This window comes from Spermophilus citellus, assembly GCF_964194105.1.
Source record: "Spermophilus citellus genome assembly, chromosome: 7".
NCBI classification, from domain to species: domain Eukaryota; kingdom Metazoa; phylum Chordata; class Mammalia; order Rodentia; family Sciuridae; genus Spermophilus; species Spermophilus citellus.
Genome location: NC_138188.1, coordinates 156,158,581 through 156,172,246, shown reverse-complemented (window position 1 = coordinate 156,172,246; position 13,666 = coordinate 156,158,581). Strand labels below are relative to the sequence as shown.

At 49.6% G+C, this 13,666-nt stretch overlaps 1 protein-coding gene across 1 annotated transcript; it reads left to right on the top strand.

Moving 5' to 3' along the window:
- Positions 1–794: 794 nt before the first annotated feature.
- Positions 795–10,654, top strand: KCNE1 (potassium voltage-gated channel subfamily E regulatory subunit 1). The gene is made up of 2 exons (XM_081301853.1): positions 795–855; positions 9,546–10,654. Exon 2 carries the CDS (start codon positions 9,596–9,598, stop codon positions 9,983–9,985), a length of 390 nt encoding a protein of 129 aa, XP_081157979.1. The 5' UTR covers positions 795–855; positions 9,546–9,595; the 3' UTR covers positions 9,986–10,654.
- The last annotated feature ends 3,012 nt before the right edge of the window (positions 10,655–13,666 follow it).

Genomic DNA, 13,666 nt, shown 5'->3' with positions numbered 1-13,666 from the left:
CGATACCCGCCTGCAGACCTTGAGCCGGGTCCTTATTCCGGAGCGCTGCAATGGGCATTGGGCATCATTGGGGGACTGCCTTCTCACTGTGGCCTGTCAAGCCTGTGCTTCTCTCTTGAAATTGCCAGGAGCTCACCTGCACCATTGCACGGTTTGCCCCTTCGCTGACATAAGGGCTGTTCCCACCTCCCCGAGGACTTAGTGTGGAGCGCGGGCTTGGGCGCCTCCACGACTGGCTGTCGCGCTGGGACTCTGCCCATCCTCAGCTCAGAGCCAGGCACCCAGTAAGTAGGTGCTCAATGGATGTTTGCTGAATGGGTTCAAAGCCACAACTGGGGTGCGGGATAAAGCTAAAGGAGTCTGGCGGGGCTCTGAGCGTTCTTTGAGCGATTCCGTTCGGAGACGCGTAAAGAGGTGTTTTTCCGGGCGCGCGGCTGGTGGTGTGTGGATGGGGGTCGTCCAGGGGGCATTTTTCTTGGCTGTGGCGGCTTCTTCCCTGCTAATCCCAAACTCCGACACTAGGAAGATTTTTCCGTCTATCTCTGGATTCTGCAGACTTTCTGCCAGCCCTGAGCCTACCCGGTGCGATCCAAAGCGCTTCCCCGCGCACCGCGGCGTTGGGCTGGGAGGTAGGGTGCAGAAAGCTGGGTTGGTGGGGGGGCTAGGCTGGGGTCGCCCGCGGATCCCTGACTCTTTGGGGCGGAGCTCGCTGGACGCCCTCCGGCTCGGGAAGCCCCGCCCGCCCGCCGCGCTGGCCCTACTGGGAGCCACCCCCAGGCTCGCCAGTCCGGGACCCGGCACTCGGTCCAAGCGCGGACTCGGCTCACGCCCAGCTCTCTGGCGCCTCAGACCCGGGTAAGTCAGGGGTTCCTGCCTCCCGGCACTTCTCTCCGTGCGCAGATGTCTTAGTGGGGACCCCACCGGGGCTCCCTGGACTGCGTCTCAGTCCCGGGACGCACAGCTGGTGCCCCAGGCCAGAGGCATCCGGATCTCTGCAGTGGGAGATTCAATGCCCGGTTCAGCCTCTCACTCCCTTCCTTTCTCTCCGCCTGTCTTCACTTACTTATAAAACAAAGGCATAGGAAAACATCTCACCACCATAGAGCAACAAACATTTTTTTTTCCATAATTATAAAGTTATAGGCATTCTTGTAGAAAATTTGGAAAATACCTAAAAGCATCAAAAGAAAATTAAAACCATCCACCATCCCAATCCTCACTTTGTTTCAAAGAGACCTCCAGCTCAGCAATACTTGAATACATAGCGTCCTCAAAGGAAGAAACTTTTTAATTTACTTTATTTATTTACTTATTGGACTGGGAACAGAGAGCATGACTGATATCTGCTGACCTTGATGGTTGTGATGGGGACAACTGAGACTTTTTAGAAGAAAGCTGACCAAAGAGCCCCATGTATGTAGGTGTCTGATGCATTAACATGATCCATGGCCCTCTCGGTTTTTCAGTTTGCTGGATGTGAGTTGATAGCTCACTTGATTCCACATTTAGATTAAGAGCTCCCAGCTCCATTAAGGAAGACCCTATAGGTAACTGTAGCTGTCATTTATGGTTAGGGTGATTGGAACTTTGTAGAGCTCACATGTGGCGGTGTCACGAGTAAGTTTCTAGGCAGCTGTGACTCGGGGTCAAAGCCTTCTTTCTGTGTTGGGTGCTGTCCATCAGAGCAGCCCCAAGGTCTGTCTGAGAAAGGCCTTTGTGTGTCCCCAGATGACAGTCTTAAGATCATAGATGTGGCTTGCCTAAGACAGGTGCCCAGAAAGGGAATCCTTTTAAAAAATAAGGTACACTTTGAAGATCTCAGAGGGACTGGATGATTCACTTTAAGTTTCTGAGGATGAGACAGTTCCTGCACAGTTTGGGTCATTGTGGTAGTTGAAAGGAACCCGTATGCATTCATGCATGCCTGCGTTTGATGAATATTTATTGCACCCCCACCATATGCTAGTCTCTGTTCTAGTCACTGGGGAGAAAATGAGGAACAATGCCTGCAAAGATCCGTGTCCTCAAAAGCTTATATTTTGGTGAGAAAGACAAACATCAAACAACGGACACAATAATTAAGAAAATTATATTTATATAGCAGGTGATAAATATTACGGAAAAAAAGAAAAGGAAAGTAGGGTAAGAGTTACTGGGGCGGGGATGAAAATTGTATTCTACCATTACCAATTTCTGACTGCCTCAAACTTCTTTAGGAATAAGGTGGATTGCAGATATATATGTGACTATATGGATAATATAAATTTTAATATGCAAAATAAATAATAATATGAAAAAATAAATATTATAAATTTTAATATCATACATTTTCACATGCATTGTGAGAAGTTTTCTTGTGACTACCCTATGGTCTATTTCCAGAGTATACTGTACTTTACAAATTATCCACCCTCTCATTCCCACTGTAGCAATATTGAATCTACTTTGCATTCCCATTTAACTCAGCAAACCCTTATTGAAATATTCTGGGTGCTGGGGTGGGGGGCATAGGTGAACAAGATAGTCTGATCTTCGGGCTCCCAGAAGGAAATGCCCAAACGCATCTATAAATTATTCCAATACAAGTTAGAATATGATCCGTGTTGTGGGAAAACCAGGCTCTATGAGGGGCCAAAGCGGGGAGGGGAGTCTAAATGGGGTTCACTCATAGTTTGACTTAGAAGCAGGCTTTCCAAGGACAAGCAGAATTCTAACAAGCAGATTAGAATTTTGGTGGGCAAAAGGAAGAGGTGGTGGAATTTTTTTATGTTGCACAAAACCTGCCATATGCAATCAGGTTAGATTTTATTATTCCCACTTCTCAAATGAGGAAGGTGGGGCTCCCTGGGTTTATTTATTTAACTGAACATAAGATTTCTGTCTGTCCTCCTTATAAGTGGTTTTAGCTGTCATCCATTCTCTGCCTAGAGTGCTTACTCTCTTCCCACATGGAGGCTGCCTGGGTGCCTCTCATTGGTGCCCTGGCTGAACTTCCTGGGCGTTCCTTGTTTTCCATTCCTCAAACTCCAAGCTCCCTGTCTATCACCCAGGAAGAGGTCTGGGAGGCTCCTGGTAATAGAGACTCAAGGGCCACAGCCCATGCCCAGCCAGGTGGTGGCGGAAAACACCTTTCTCATCCATGTGGACACTGATTGTGTGATCCTGTGCCTCTGCCTGGTTCACTCCTAATCCCTTGAGAGACCCTGGCCGCCCTAGAGACCCTATGACTCCAGGGAAAAGGGAAGGCTGGAACACAAAGACACCAGTCACTGTCTGGAAGACCCTGGTGGCCCTGGGTATCTTCTTTCCTACGAGGAGATGAGTACAGCATGTTTCTAGAATTCAGACATAAGGTTGTGATACAGACAAAAAATGAACAGTTGCTTCCAAGAAAAGTGGACTCCAAATTCTTGACTCAGATAAGATCATATTCACACAAATTAGGCTTATCCATAATTGCTTTTTACCCTCATTCTGCTTCCTCAATCCAAGGCCAAATTGTTAAGGCGAGATTGCAATAAATCACCGAAGTCAATCTTAAAGCAGGAGATAGAAACTTTATTCACCAGCCAGTGGTACGAATCCACCAGCTGGCAGGCCAAGGGGTAGACTGCAAGTCTACACCCTTCAACCCCCTCCTGGGGTTTGAGTACACCTTTTATAGTCCAAACCCATATAAAAACAAAAGTTGCTGTTGCTATGAATCAAAACCATAAACAAATGTCATGAGATAGAAAATCAGAAGCAGAAAAGGGAGTGGGCCACAACGTCCCTAGTTGTGTACAAGTTAAAGAGTTTGTACTTTAATTCTTTACTAATATCTAGACCATCCATCTCTGACAGGGTACCTTATCCAAGAAAAACGGGAACCAAAGAGAGAATATTTTTACATTGTATAAGAATTATCATTTTGTGTTGCCAAACATGCTAAGAACTGTGGATGGGTACAGAGGTGGGGTTTTCCATGGGAGAAGCATGTGTTACATGATGTGGAGTCTCAGGGCAAAATGGAGTCTGTTTGTCGTTGCCCATATAGCCTGGCCCATAGCAAAATGATCTCAAAGCTGGGTCTTTCAGTCTTACTTAAGACTGCTCTTTCAAGGAAACCCTTCAGGAATGCTGTTCCTGTTCCACCTAGGAGAGACTGTGTGTTTCACCCAGGACTGAGCAGGGCTGGAAATCGGATCCCTGAGTTCTCTCTGGCTCTGATATCCAGGCCTCCCCTGCCTGCCCACAGAATCTAGCGCTCCTGGAGGAAGGCTGGGAATCAGCCGTGGAAGCCCCACCCAGGCAGTATGTGCTTAAAAAAGGACAGTTGCCAGTTCTGTTCTGGAAACTTCTATGCTGTTATCAGTACTGATAGGCGACCGAGCCAGAGCGTGTGGGAGAAATGTGTGCATGTAGGTGATACATGCTGGAAACAGCAAGGCCACACCCCTGCCCCCTTTGCCCCGAGTGTCCACGTGGGCTCTGTTGCAGCTTGTTGGTTCAGTGCAGCTGCCCAGAGCCCTGTGTTCTGAGTGATCTCAAGCATACCGGCAGCTCTGGGCCCATGATTTTAAGAAAAGGAACAATAACAACAAAAGTGCACTCGCTTGATTGGAGCTGTGCCCATGCCTCCAATCTAGGCAGATGCAGAAACTTGTAGAAATTTGCCTCTTTCTGGACCCAACAAGACCCAGTTTGAGAATGTTCAGCACAGGCTGAGCATCCAGCTGGATTTGCATGGAGCTGGACATCCCTGGCTCCTGTTGCTACTGCCTCCCACCAGGAAGGGCGGGAAGCCCCTTACTCACTGTGCAAGTTACACAAGCCATGGTTCTCTCTGGGGGCTGGGGCTGGGTGTGGAGGGGTGGGCATGGGACAACTGCAGGTGGCATATTTAAGTATCTGGCTCTGACATCCAGGCCTCCCCTGTCTGCCCATGGGAATCCTCATTTGTGAGATCCAATTTCACCTGATAAAGTGGCTGATTTCTCAGTTACTCTGAGCCTAACTAGTCTGTCCCCTTTCTACAAGGTTTTAGGTACTCCTTTTTCTATACAAATAAAATGTGAATCAAGACCCAACATATTAGATTTCACACGTATCTTTGATAAGAGAGATGACCTTGGGCAAGTGCTCTCTACTCTATGGAGCCCTGCTTTATAAGACTGTTGGATTCGTCGCTCTCCAGATTCATTTGAGTGCAGCAGTCTGATTCCAGGGCCATGGCTTTGACATTATATGGAGTGTGAACTTGGAGAATCAGACACAAGCTCCCTAATGGCAGGCAGATTGGCTTCTGTGTCATTTACACCATGCTGACTGTTAGGATGACATTGCCCAGCTCATTTGAAGACACATTACACAAATACCTCAGTGACCCAGGCTGCAGGCTTTGGTGTACAGAGAGCATTTAGCAAAAGCAATGTGATAAATTAAATGTAAGGAAAAAAAAAAGATTTATTTATTTATTTATTTTTTACTGCAGAGTTGCTTTCTGAAAAATAGTTGTTTCTGGTCTGTCATAAAGTTCTGACAGGTTAATAATCACTTACGGTACCAGTGTGCATTAGGATGAGGGCAGATGGGGGTACAGTGAAGGCCAGAATTTCTCTCAGGAAAATTCAGTCCAGACATCAAAGGTACACAAGAATAAGAAAGATCTGGAAAACAAATGAGATTTAAAAATTAGGCAGTGAAATCACGTTTTGCATTCTTAGAAGATTCTTCCAGGTACTCTGCAGCACAAAAGACTGAGTGGTCAATTTTCTAAGGTGCCACACTACAGCCCAGAGGCCCTTAATCTTGGCTGCAAACAGGGATCACTTGGAGGGATGTCAGTCTGTTTTGTGCTCTTATAACAGAATACCTGAGCCTGAGTAATATATAAAGAATAGAGGATTGTTTCTTTCAGTTCTGGAAGTGGGAAGTCCAAGGTCAAGGGATTCACATTTGGCAGAGAGCCTTTTTTCTATGCACCCGATGATGGGAGGCAGAAGGGAAGTGGTGGGGCATGAGAAAAAGAAATAGATATAGGGAGAGAGAGAGTCTTAAGCTCATTATTTTATTAGAAACCTGCCCCCAAGATAAGGCATGAATCCATGCTAATCAATCACTTCTTAAAGATCCCACCTCTAAGACCGTTGTCTTAGGGATTAAGTGTCCAATTCAAGGGACACATTCAAACCATAGCAGAATGTTTTTTAAAAGTCCCATTGCCTGGCAGGAATTCAGATGGACCTCATTCAAGTCTCTGCAGGTGGGATCCAGGCAGCACTTGGAGTGCCACAGGGGATTCCAGTAGGATACCAAGCATGGTCTCCTAACCAGCACTGACCAGCAACATCACCACTGCCCGTGAATGTGTTTGAAATGCAAATTCTCAGGCCCTGTCAGGGACCTCCGACACTCTGGAAGCAGAGGAGTCCAGTAATCTGCATTTTAACCCCATCTTCTAAAGCATACTGAAGCTTGAACCTACCACCTTAGAATAAGGCTGAGGTCCAGGAGGTTTCCAAAGCAGATGTTTCTGGTTGCTTCCTTGGGCCCTAGAAAATTCCATCTGGTTTTAAGTAATGAGTCTTCTCAGTAAATCCACCAGTATGAATTAAATACAGAAGTTACTCTTGAGTTAATTTGCTGTGTGGAGTTATTGGTTCTAGACCAATTAACATTTGGACTCTTAATGTTCCCTGCCATAGTCTACTCCCATGTGGTCATTAAGCTATAAGAACCCCCTAATAGTAATTGGTAGCAGAATTATTTGCCAATTGTGGTCACTCTGGGTTTTTGGAAATAACATATCATCAATTCAGTTCAAGGCCTGTTCTTTTCTGGAGTCGGGTTCTATGCAGTCTTATGTGGCTCCAAGTCATTTAAGAAGAAATTGTTGAGCATCGAGTTTGGATCTGTTATCAGATGAGGGATAAATGTCGACTTTGTGTGAGAATCAGTGACTGGTGTCTCCTAAGCCCACACAGCTCTACTACCCCTAATAAGCCTCTGTGCACAAATTCAGAAGCCTAGCAGTCAGGAAGTCACAAGCCATCATTCAAGACCAGTCTCTCCATAAGTAAAGAAGAGAGCCGCAGTGGTCAGCCATGGAGAAGCCTAGCATCAAACCCCAAATCCTTGGGCTGTAATTTCTTAACGAGGTAGAAAAACGAACAGTCCCATACTGGGGACCACAAAGTGTCACATTTGTGCCCAATGTAGGGTCATCATGCTGTATCAATGATCCAACAGCCCACAGATACCTGTGATGTTTCTTCCTCTTTTACTAAGGGGGAAAGGCACACCTGAGGAACCCATCCAGGATCCTGTGGCTGGGAGGTAGCAGGGCCAGGATCCAAACCTGGGGCTGGAGGGGCCATCCCAAAGCCTCAGCTCTTTCTGCTCCTCTGTGCATGCTCTCGGGTTGTTTGGGGTGGGAGAAAGTTAGCTCATGCTCTGAAGCCAGCTACTTGGCATCTATTAACTATTTTAAGCGGGTTTTAAGGAATCAGGCCCCACTCCAGGAAAGGTATTAGGTTCCGGTGGCTTCCACTCAACAACTTTCCTGGCAGATCTTGTGTTCTATGTGCCAGGTACCAGGCTAAAGATCTAGCCGGGGACAGAGTGAGGGGCTTAGAGAGCCTGTTTGTGATGAAGTTGGGAAGGAGCGTGCTGGGGGTGGTGCTGAGCTAGCCCCATACATCAGAGGAGGCTTCCGGAAGGAGAGCTGACTTGGAAAGCATGAGAGGGCACCATGACGGAGTCTCACAGGCCAAGTGTGAGTAGCACCATTTCAGGAGAGCCAATGTGAGCTGAGGCACAGAAAGATGAAGGAGGTTTGCAGGGTCCACAAGGCACCAGGGGTCAAGAGCATGGTGTCTGGGCACCATGGTGACAGTGGAGCTGAAGAGCAAAGGGAAGCCCCTGGAATTTCAGGCCTCTGGCCACACAAACAAGGAGGCATTCCTCTGAAGGTGCAGAGCCGAGGAAGGCCTTCGACCTGGGCACTGAGATGATGAGATTTGCCATGAGGGTGACTCAGACTTGGGGGCTGATAATATTGCCATTCGGCCTACTGAGGCAGGATGGGGTTGGCCCCTGGTGGGTCATTGGAGATTTGGCTAGAAGGGAGACCAGGGTCCAGGTCAGGTCAGATGTGATCATCCAGGGAAGGAGTGGACTGAGAAGACCAGTGGACTCTAAGGTACGTTCACATTTCAGGGATGGATAGAGCAAGAGGGGCCTTGGAAAGAGGCAAAATGTCTTCACCTGGTGCTGGATCTGTTTGTTGTTAAATTAGCCAGTTTTATGAAAATGGAGCTCTAGGTCTACTCTGCAGACCTAGACCTGGGCTTCTGAGGTTGACAGCCATCCCCCGGGCATATTGGTGTGCCACGTCAATGGAAGGCTCACACAGCCATGCTAAGACTTCCAGTGGAGGACAGTGGACAGAGAAGGGCAGACAGCACAGGCTGCTCCACCGGCCTCTTGGGGAGGAGCTTCAGTGGACTCTGACAGCTCATTCCAAAGGCTGCCACGGGATGGGGTAGGGTTCCATTCAAATGAATGAGGCTGTCCCTAGAGAGATGTCCATGGTGCCATAGACCACTGTGGTCTGTTTCCTGTGGCTAGAACTGCATACAGAGTAATGTATAAAGAATAGAGGTTTATTTAGCTCATGATCCTGGAGGCTAGGAAGGTTCTGGTGCCAGCATGAGCTCAGTATGTGGTGAGGGCCTCGTGCTGCCCCTAAACATGGTGGAGGGCATCCCTTGGTGGGACAGAGCAAGCCTGCCAGAGAGGACCTCTCAATCCACAAATGAGTTCTGGGCTCTGCCCTCATGACATCCACTTCCTAAACGTCCTGCCTCTCAACACTGTTGCAGTGGGGAGCAGATTTCCAAAGGAGGGATTTGGGGTGACCCTTCAAACCTCATCAGCCACCCATGGCTCGTTGCTCCCTAGGGCGCCGTGACAGTAACTCAAAGTCTGACGAGTCATTCAGTCTCCAGGATCTCGTTGTATGAAATGTGACTTTTTTCAGGCCCATAAGAGGTCAAGGGTAAGGATATTTGTCTTTCCTTTGTTTATGGAGTTTGTGGTCACAGAGGTGTCCATCTCTGGGGGTGGTGGGCAGAGCAGTGAGTGTTCACAGGGTGTGTGCAATAGCTGTATTTAAGGGAACGCACACTCACACACAGCAACGTGAGCATGCATACAAACACAATGGTGAAGGAAAAGAGAGACCCACTGAGACACGGAACCCAATACTATTTATGCCAACTAAAATGCACAATTATAACACAATCCGGGAATCTACGACAACATGTACTAATGGAACGCAGGCCAGTGGTCACCTGTGTGGGGGATAAGGAAATAAAGGGAATTCACTTACCAACTGATCCATCAACAAAGGGCACAGTGCAGACCCAAGAGACACACGCTGTGGCCTGAGGAGCATGTCTGCTCATCTCTCTCACGGAGATTTTAGAGACTCGTGTGCCATGTGTGCGCGGGCGTGGGTGTGACCGGTGGATCTTTGATGTCAGGTTGCATCTTTCTTTCAGGAAGTTTGCCTGGGAAGTTCTCGGTCCAGCAGTGGAACCTGGAAGCCCAGATGATCCTGTCTAATTCCACGGCGGTGATGCCCTATCTGACCACGCTGTGGCGGGAGCTAGTTCAACAGGGCATCAACGCGTCCAGCCTGGCCCGCAGGGCTCCCGCCCGCGACGACAGCCAGCTGGCCGCGCTCTACATCCTCATGGTGCTGGGCTTCTTTGGCTTCTTCACCCTGGGCATCATGCTGAGCTACATCCGCTCCAAGAAACTGGAGCACTCCCACGACCCGTTCAACGTGTACATCGAGTCGGACTCCTGGCAGGAGAAGGACAAGGCCCTCTTCCAGGCCCGGGTTCTGGAGAGCTGCAGAGCGTGTTACGTCGTCGAGAACCAACTGGCCGTGGAGCAGCCCAACGCACACCTGCCTGGGCTGCCGCCTTCCCCGTGAGCCCCACAGCCTCGCTAGCGCGGGACAAGCCCCCACGACAATCCGAGTTTTCTCATATTCCTTTTTGTCTGGGTGCCATTGGATTTCTTTTGCTCTTTTAGGGGTGCAGGGTGGATTAATGACACTCCTTTTCTAAAATCGAAATAGATCGTCAATTATTCCCCAGAATCCTAGCTGTCTTGTCGAATCCTGCAGAATCCCTGACACAGTGGCCTTCCAGGGGTGTGGGCAGCCTGTCCCACAGGCCCAGGCTGCTGGCAAGGTCACATGACTCCGTCTGGCCTGGAGAAGGGGAGGTGACGCGTGCAGTTTCCAGGTAATTCTTGGAAAGGAAAGACATGCCCTTCACTGTCCTTGTCCCCTTCTCAGCAACTGGGACACGGACAGGTGTTGAGCAGCTTTGGGAAGAACAGGCGACTCCCAGAGGGCGGAAGAAGGGTCTGGGCCTGGGCCTGGCCCTGAAGCAGGAGCTTGCACCCTCCTGGGCCACCCTCTAATCGGTGTTCATCATCTACTCCCCCTTCAGCCAGGGCCACGTGGGCCTCTGTTGAAGCACAGAGGCCGTGTCCCCCTCATGCCCCACCTCACAGGGCTGCGGCCAAGGGCGTGATGTTCCTGTGTTTGTCACAGCTCAGTTTCCTTCTGCTCCTGTCACTTTTGGGCTCACGACTGTGGCTCTATTCTCCTCCGACCCTCTCATCTCCCACTCCTCCCCTCCACCCATCCGCCCTCCAAGTGCCCCTCCCCCAAACACAGACGCAGACACACAGTGTCACAGACGCAGACACACATTTCCCATGCACATGTCTCAGTCTGGAAGGAAACTGAGACAGAGGAGAAAAAATGCCCCCTTCAGAATATGTACCAAGGGGAAGGTGCTCAGTTGGGTGGAGAGGTGTCCCCCACCCCAGGAGCCCAGTGGGGAGGGGTGGGTGTGGGCACTGCTACACGTGGGCCGAGGTGGCAGGAGCATTGGTGATGAACTGACTTGTGGCCTCCCAAAAGATATTCTGGTGTCCTACCCCCCCCATACCTGTGAAGGGGACCTTTGGAAAGAGGAGGTCATTGGAGTGGGTCCTAATCCAATATGACTGGAGTTCTCAGAAGAGGGAAACCTGGATAGACCCAGGGAGAATGCCATGGGGTGACAGAGGTGGAGATTGGAACCGTGCAGCTAAAGGCCAAGGACCACCAAGGATGGATGGCCTTGACAGAGCTGGGGAGGGACAAGGAAGAACACCCCCTACAGGTGTCACTGGACGCCCAGCCCCGCCCACACTTCAATGTCAGTCTTCCAGAGCTTGAGGCAGACCCTGCCTGTCTGTCCAGCCCCCAGCTTGGAGCACTTGGTTACTGCAGCCTCCCTCCCCTCCCCAAGGACAGGGCCACCCTCACACCCTTCCTTGCAGACAAGAGCTGGAGTAGGGATGGATGGAGGGGGTGTACCTGCTAGGCCTCTACTAGTGCCATCTTCCCTCAGAAAGTCACAGAGGAAGCAGCTGTCCTGGGAGTCAGCCTTCTCCAGCTGTAGCATGGGGTCCTCTGCCCTGTGACATCCTGAAGTCTCCCCTGCCTCGGCTTTCCTGGAGAGTATGGAACATTTAAGTAAAACATAATTTTTAAAAACCTGGATGTAACAAATGAGAAGCAGCACATAAGCATGAGCGACCATCCTCAGACAAATGTGGCCCCACCTGGCTCCAGTCCTTGTGGCACATAATCATCAGGACTCCCCTGTGAGTACCTGGGGCACCCCCGGGGCAGAACCCTGGCCTGGGTCAGCCTGAGTCAGTACTGTCCTTGAGATGTGTGAATCTTTGGGTCCCAGAGTCTTTCAGAATCCTGAGTGAAGCCAGGATCCTCCCCACCCCTAAACGCACATCGATGCGACATTTGGCCTGCTGTCCTCTGGGGGCTCTGGGCCACTGGAGCCCAGCTATGGCTGCTGGCAGCTCATGGCCCCTGTGTGAGCCAGACCCTGGTTCAGATGGATTCGTGTTGCCCAGACAGAAGGAATGGAGTTTGGAGAGGGTCCCAGAACACTTGGGACTGGCAGCGTGAGCCCTTGATAGTACAGACGTACAGACTGGCTCCGTGTCACCAGTTCACGTCCCCACTGGGATTCCTGGGCCTTTCAAGGCGCGGGGGAGACCTGGGAGCTTTAGTCCTTCCTCCCTTGAAGGCATCACACCCACTCCCCTGACCACACGCCCCTTATCTCTGTCCCCCTCCTCTCCCTGCTGAGCTTACACAGGGAGGGGAAAAGGTGTGTGTGTGTGTGTGTGTGTGTGTGTGTGTGTGTGTGTGTGTGGTGTGTAGGGGTGAATTGAGCCACATTTCAAATGCTTACATTTTAACTTTGTATTCACATACATCAAGTGCTTGCCGTGTGCCAGGTGCTGTTCTCAGTGATTTTAATGAAATCTCAGTGACTATTTTGCATGTAATATTTCACGTGTCCATTGGATAGGATGACCGTGGTTTTGTGCTGTATTAATACGATTTTGAAAAAGAAATTAAAGTCTTTCATCATGATCTTCTGAGTGTTCTTTTAATAACTGTCTGATGCTTTTAGAAGATGGTAACAGTTCTTGGGGGGCTCTGAGAGAGTTGCCCCAAAGACTTGAGGTCACCTGTGGGTAGAACACTCTGTCCACGGCACACAGTCAGAGAAACGTCCCCCCTCGTGCTGTGCCTGCAGATAGAAGGCGCAGAAGTTAAGCCCAGAGGGGACCATGGCCAACGGGAGAGTACCCATCCCTCACACTGCTCAACTTCCAGCGCTCCCAGCCAGGGGATCACGTCCGCAAAGTCTGGACCCACTTTTGGATATTGTAAGGGAGGCTATGAAATGTGATTTTTACCTATTGGCAACTAATTTAGTTTATAAAACCATGTGAGCCAAAAAAAATATATGATCTTAACCTGAATTCTGCCCCCCAAATCACTGATTAATGATGTGTTTCAAAGAGAAAGAACAGCACCCAGCCAGCCCTGGGGCCCTCCAGGTAAAATGTGCTGTGGTTTGGAGGTGATGTTTCCTCCAAGTGTTAGAGTGTTGGAAGCTGTGTCCTTGGTGTGGTGGTTGGTGAAGAAGAGGGTTGGTTAGCTCACTGGAGACGCTGTCTTCAGAAGGACTGATGTAGTTCTCAGGGGAACTAGTTAGTTCCCACAAGAAGGCATGTTATAAAGGACCAAGATTGGTGGGGTGATCTCTCCTGCTGTACTGCACTACTGGCATAATGCCACCCACCAGGTGACACAGACAAGGGGTCCTCCACCAGAAGCCACACAGAGGAGGCCACTTGATCTTGGGACTTTCAGCCTCCAAAATTGAGTTACATAAGTCTCTTATGTTACCCAACTTCAGGTATTTTGTTATAGTATCAGAAAACAGACTAATACAGAAAGCAAGAGCAGAATCAGAGAAGGGACCCTGCCCAGCCATGGTGGTAGGAGTAGGCACTTCCCCAAGCATGTCTTTGGCCAGGGATCCTCTGGTCACAGTCCCCTCATGAAATTCCTTATCAGGTTGTTCTCATCTGGTACCATGAGAGTCTCTCATTCAGATATCAGGCCCCTCGTTGTCACCATAGGCAAGGACATTACAACTCTGATTTTGCTCCTGTAGAGTCTCATCTGGGAATCTGTCCTGAAGAGGTGGGAACAGTCTGTATGCAG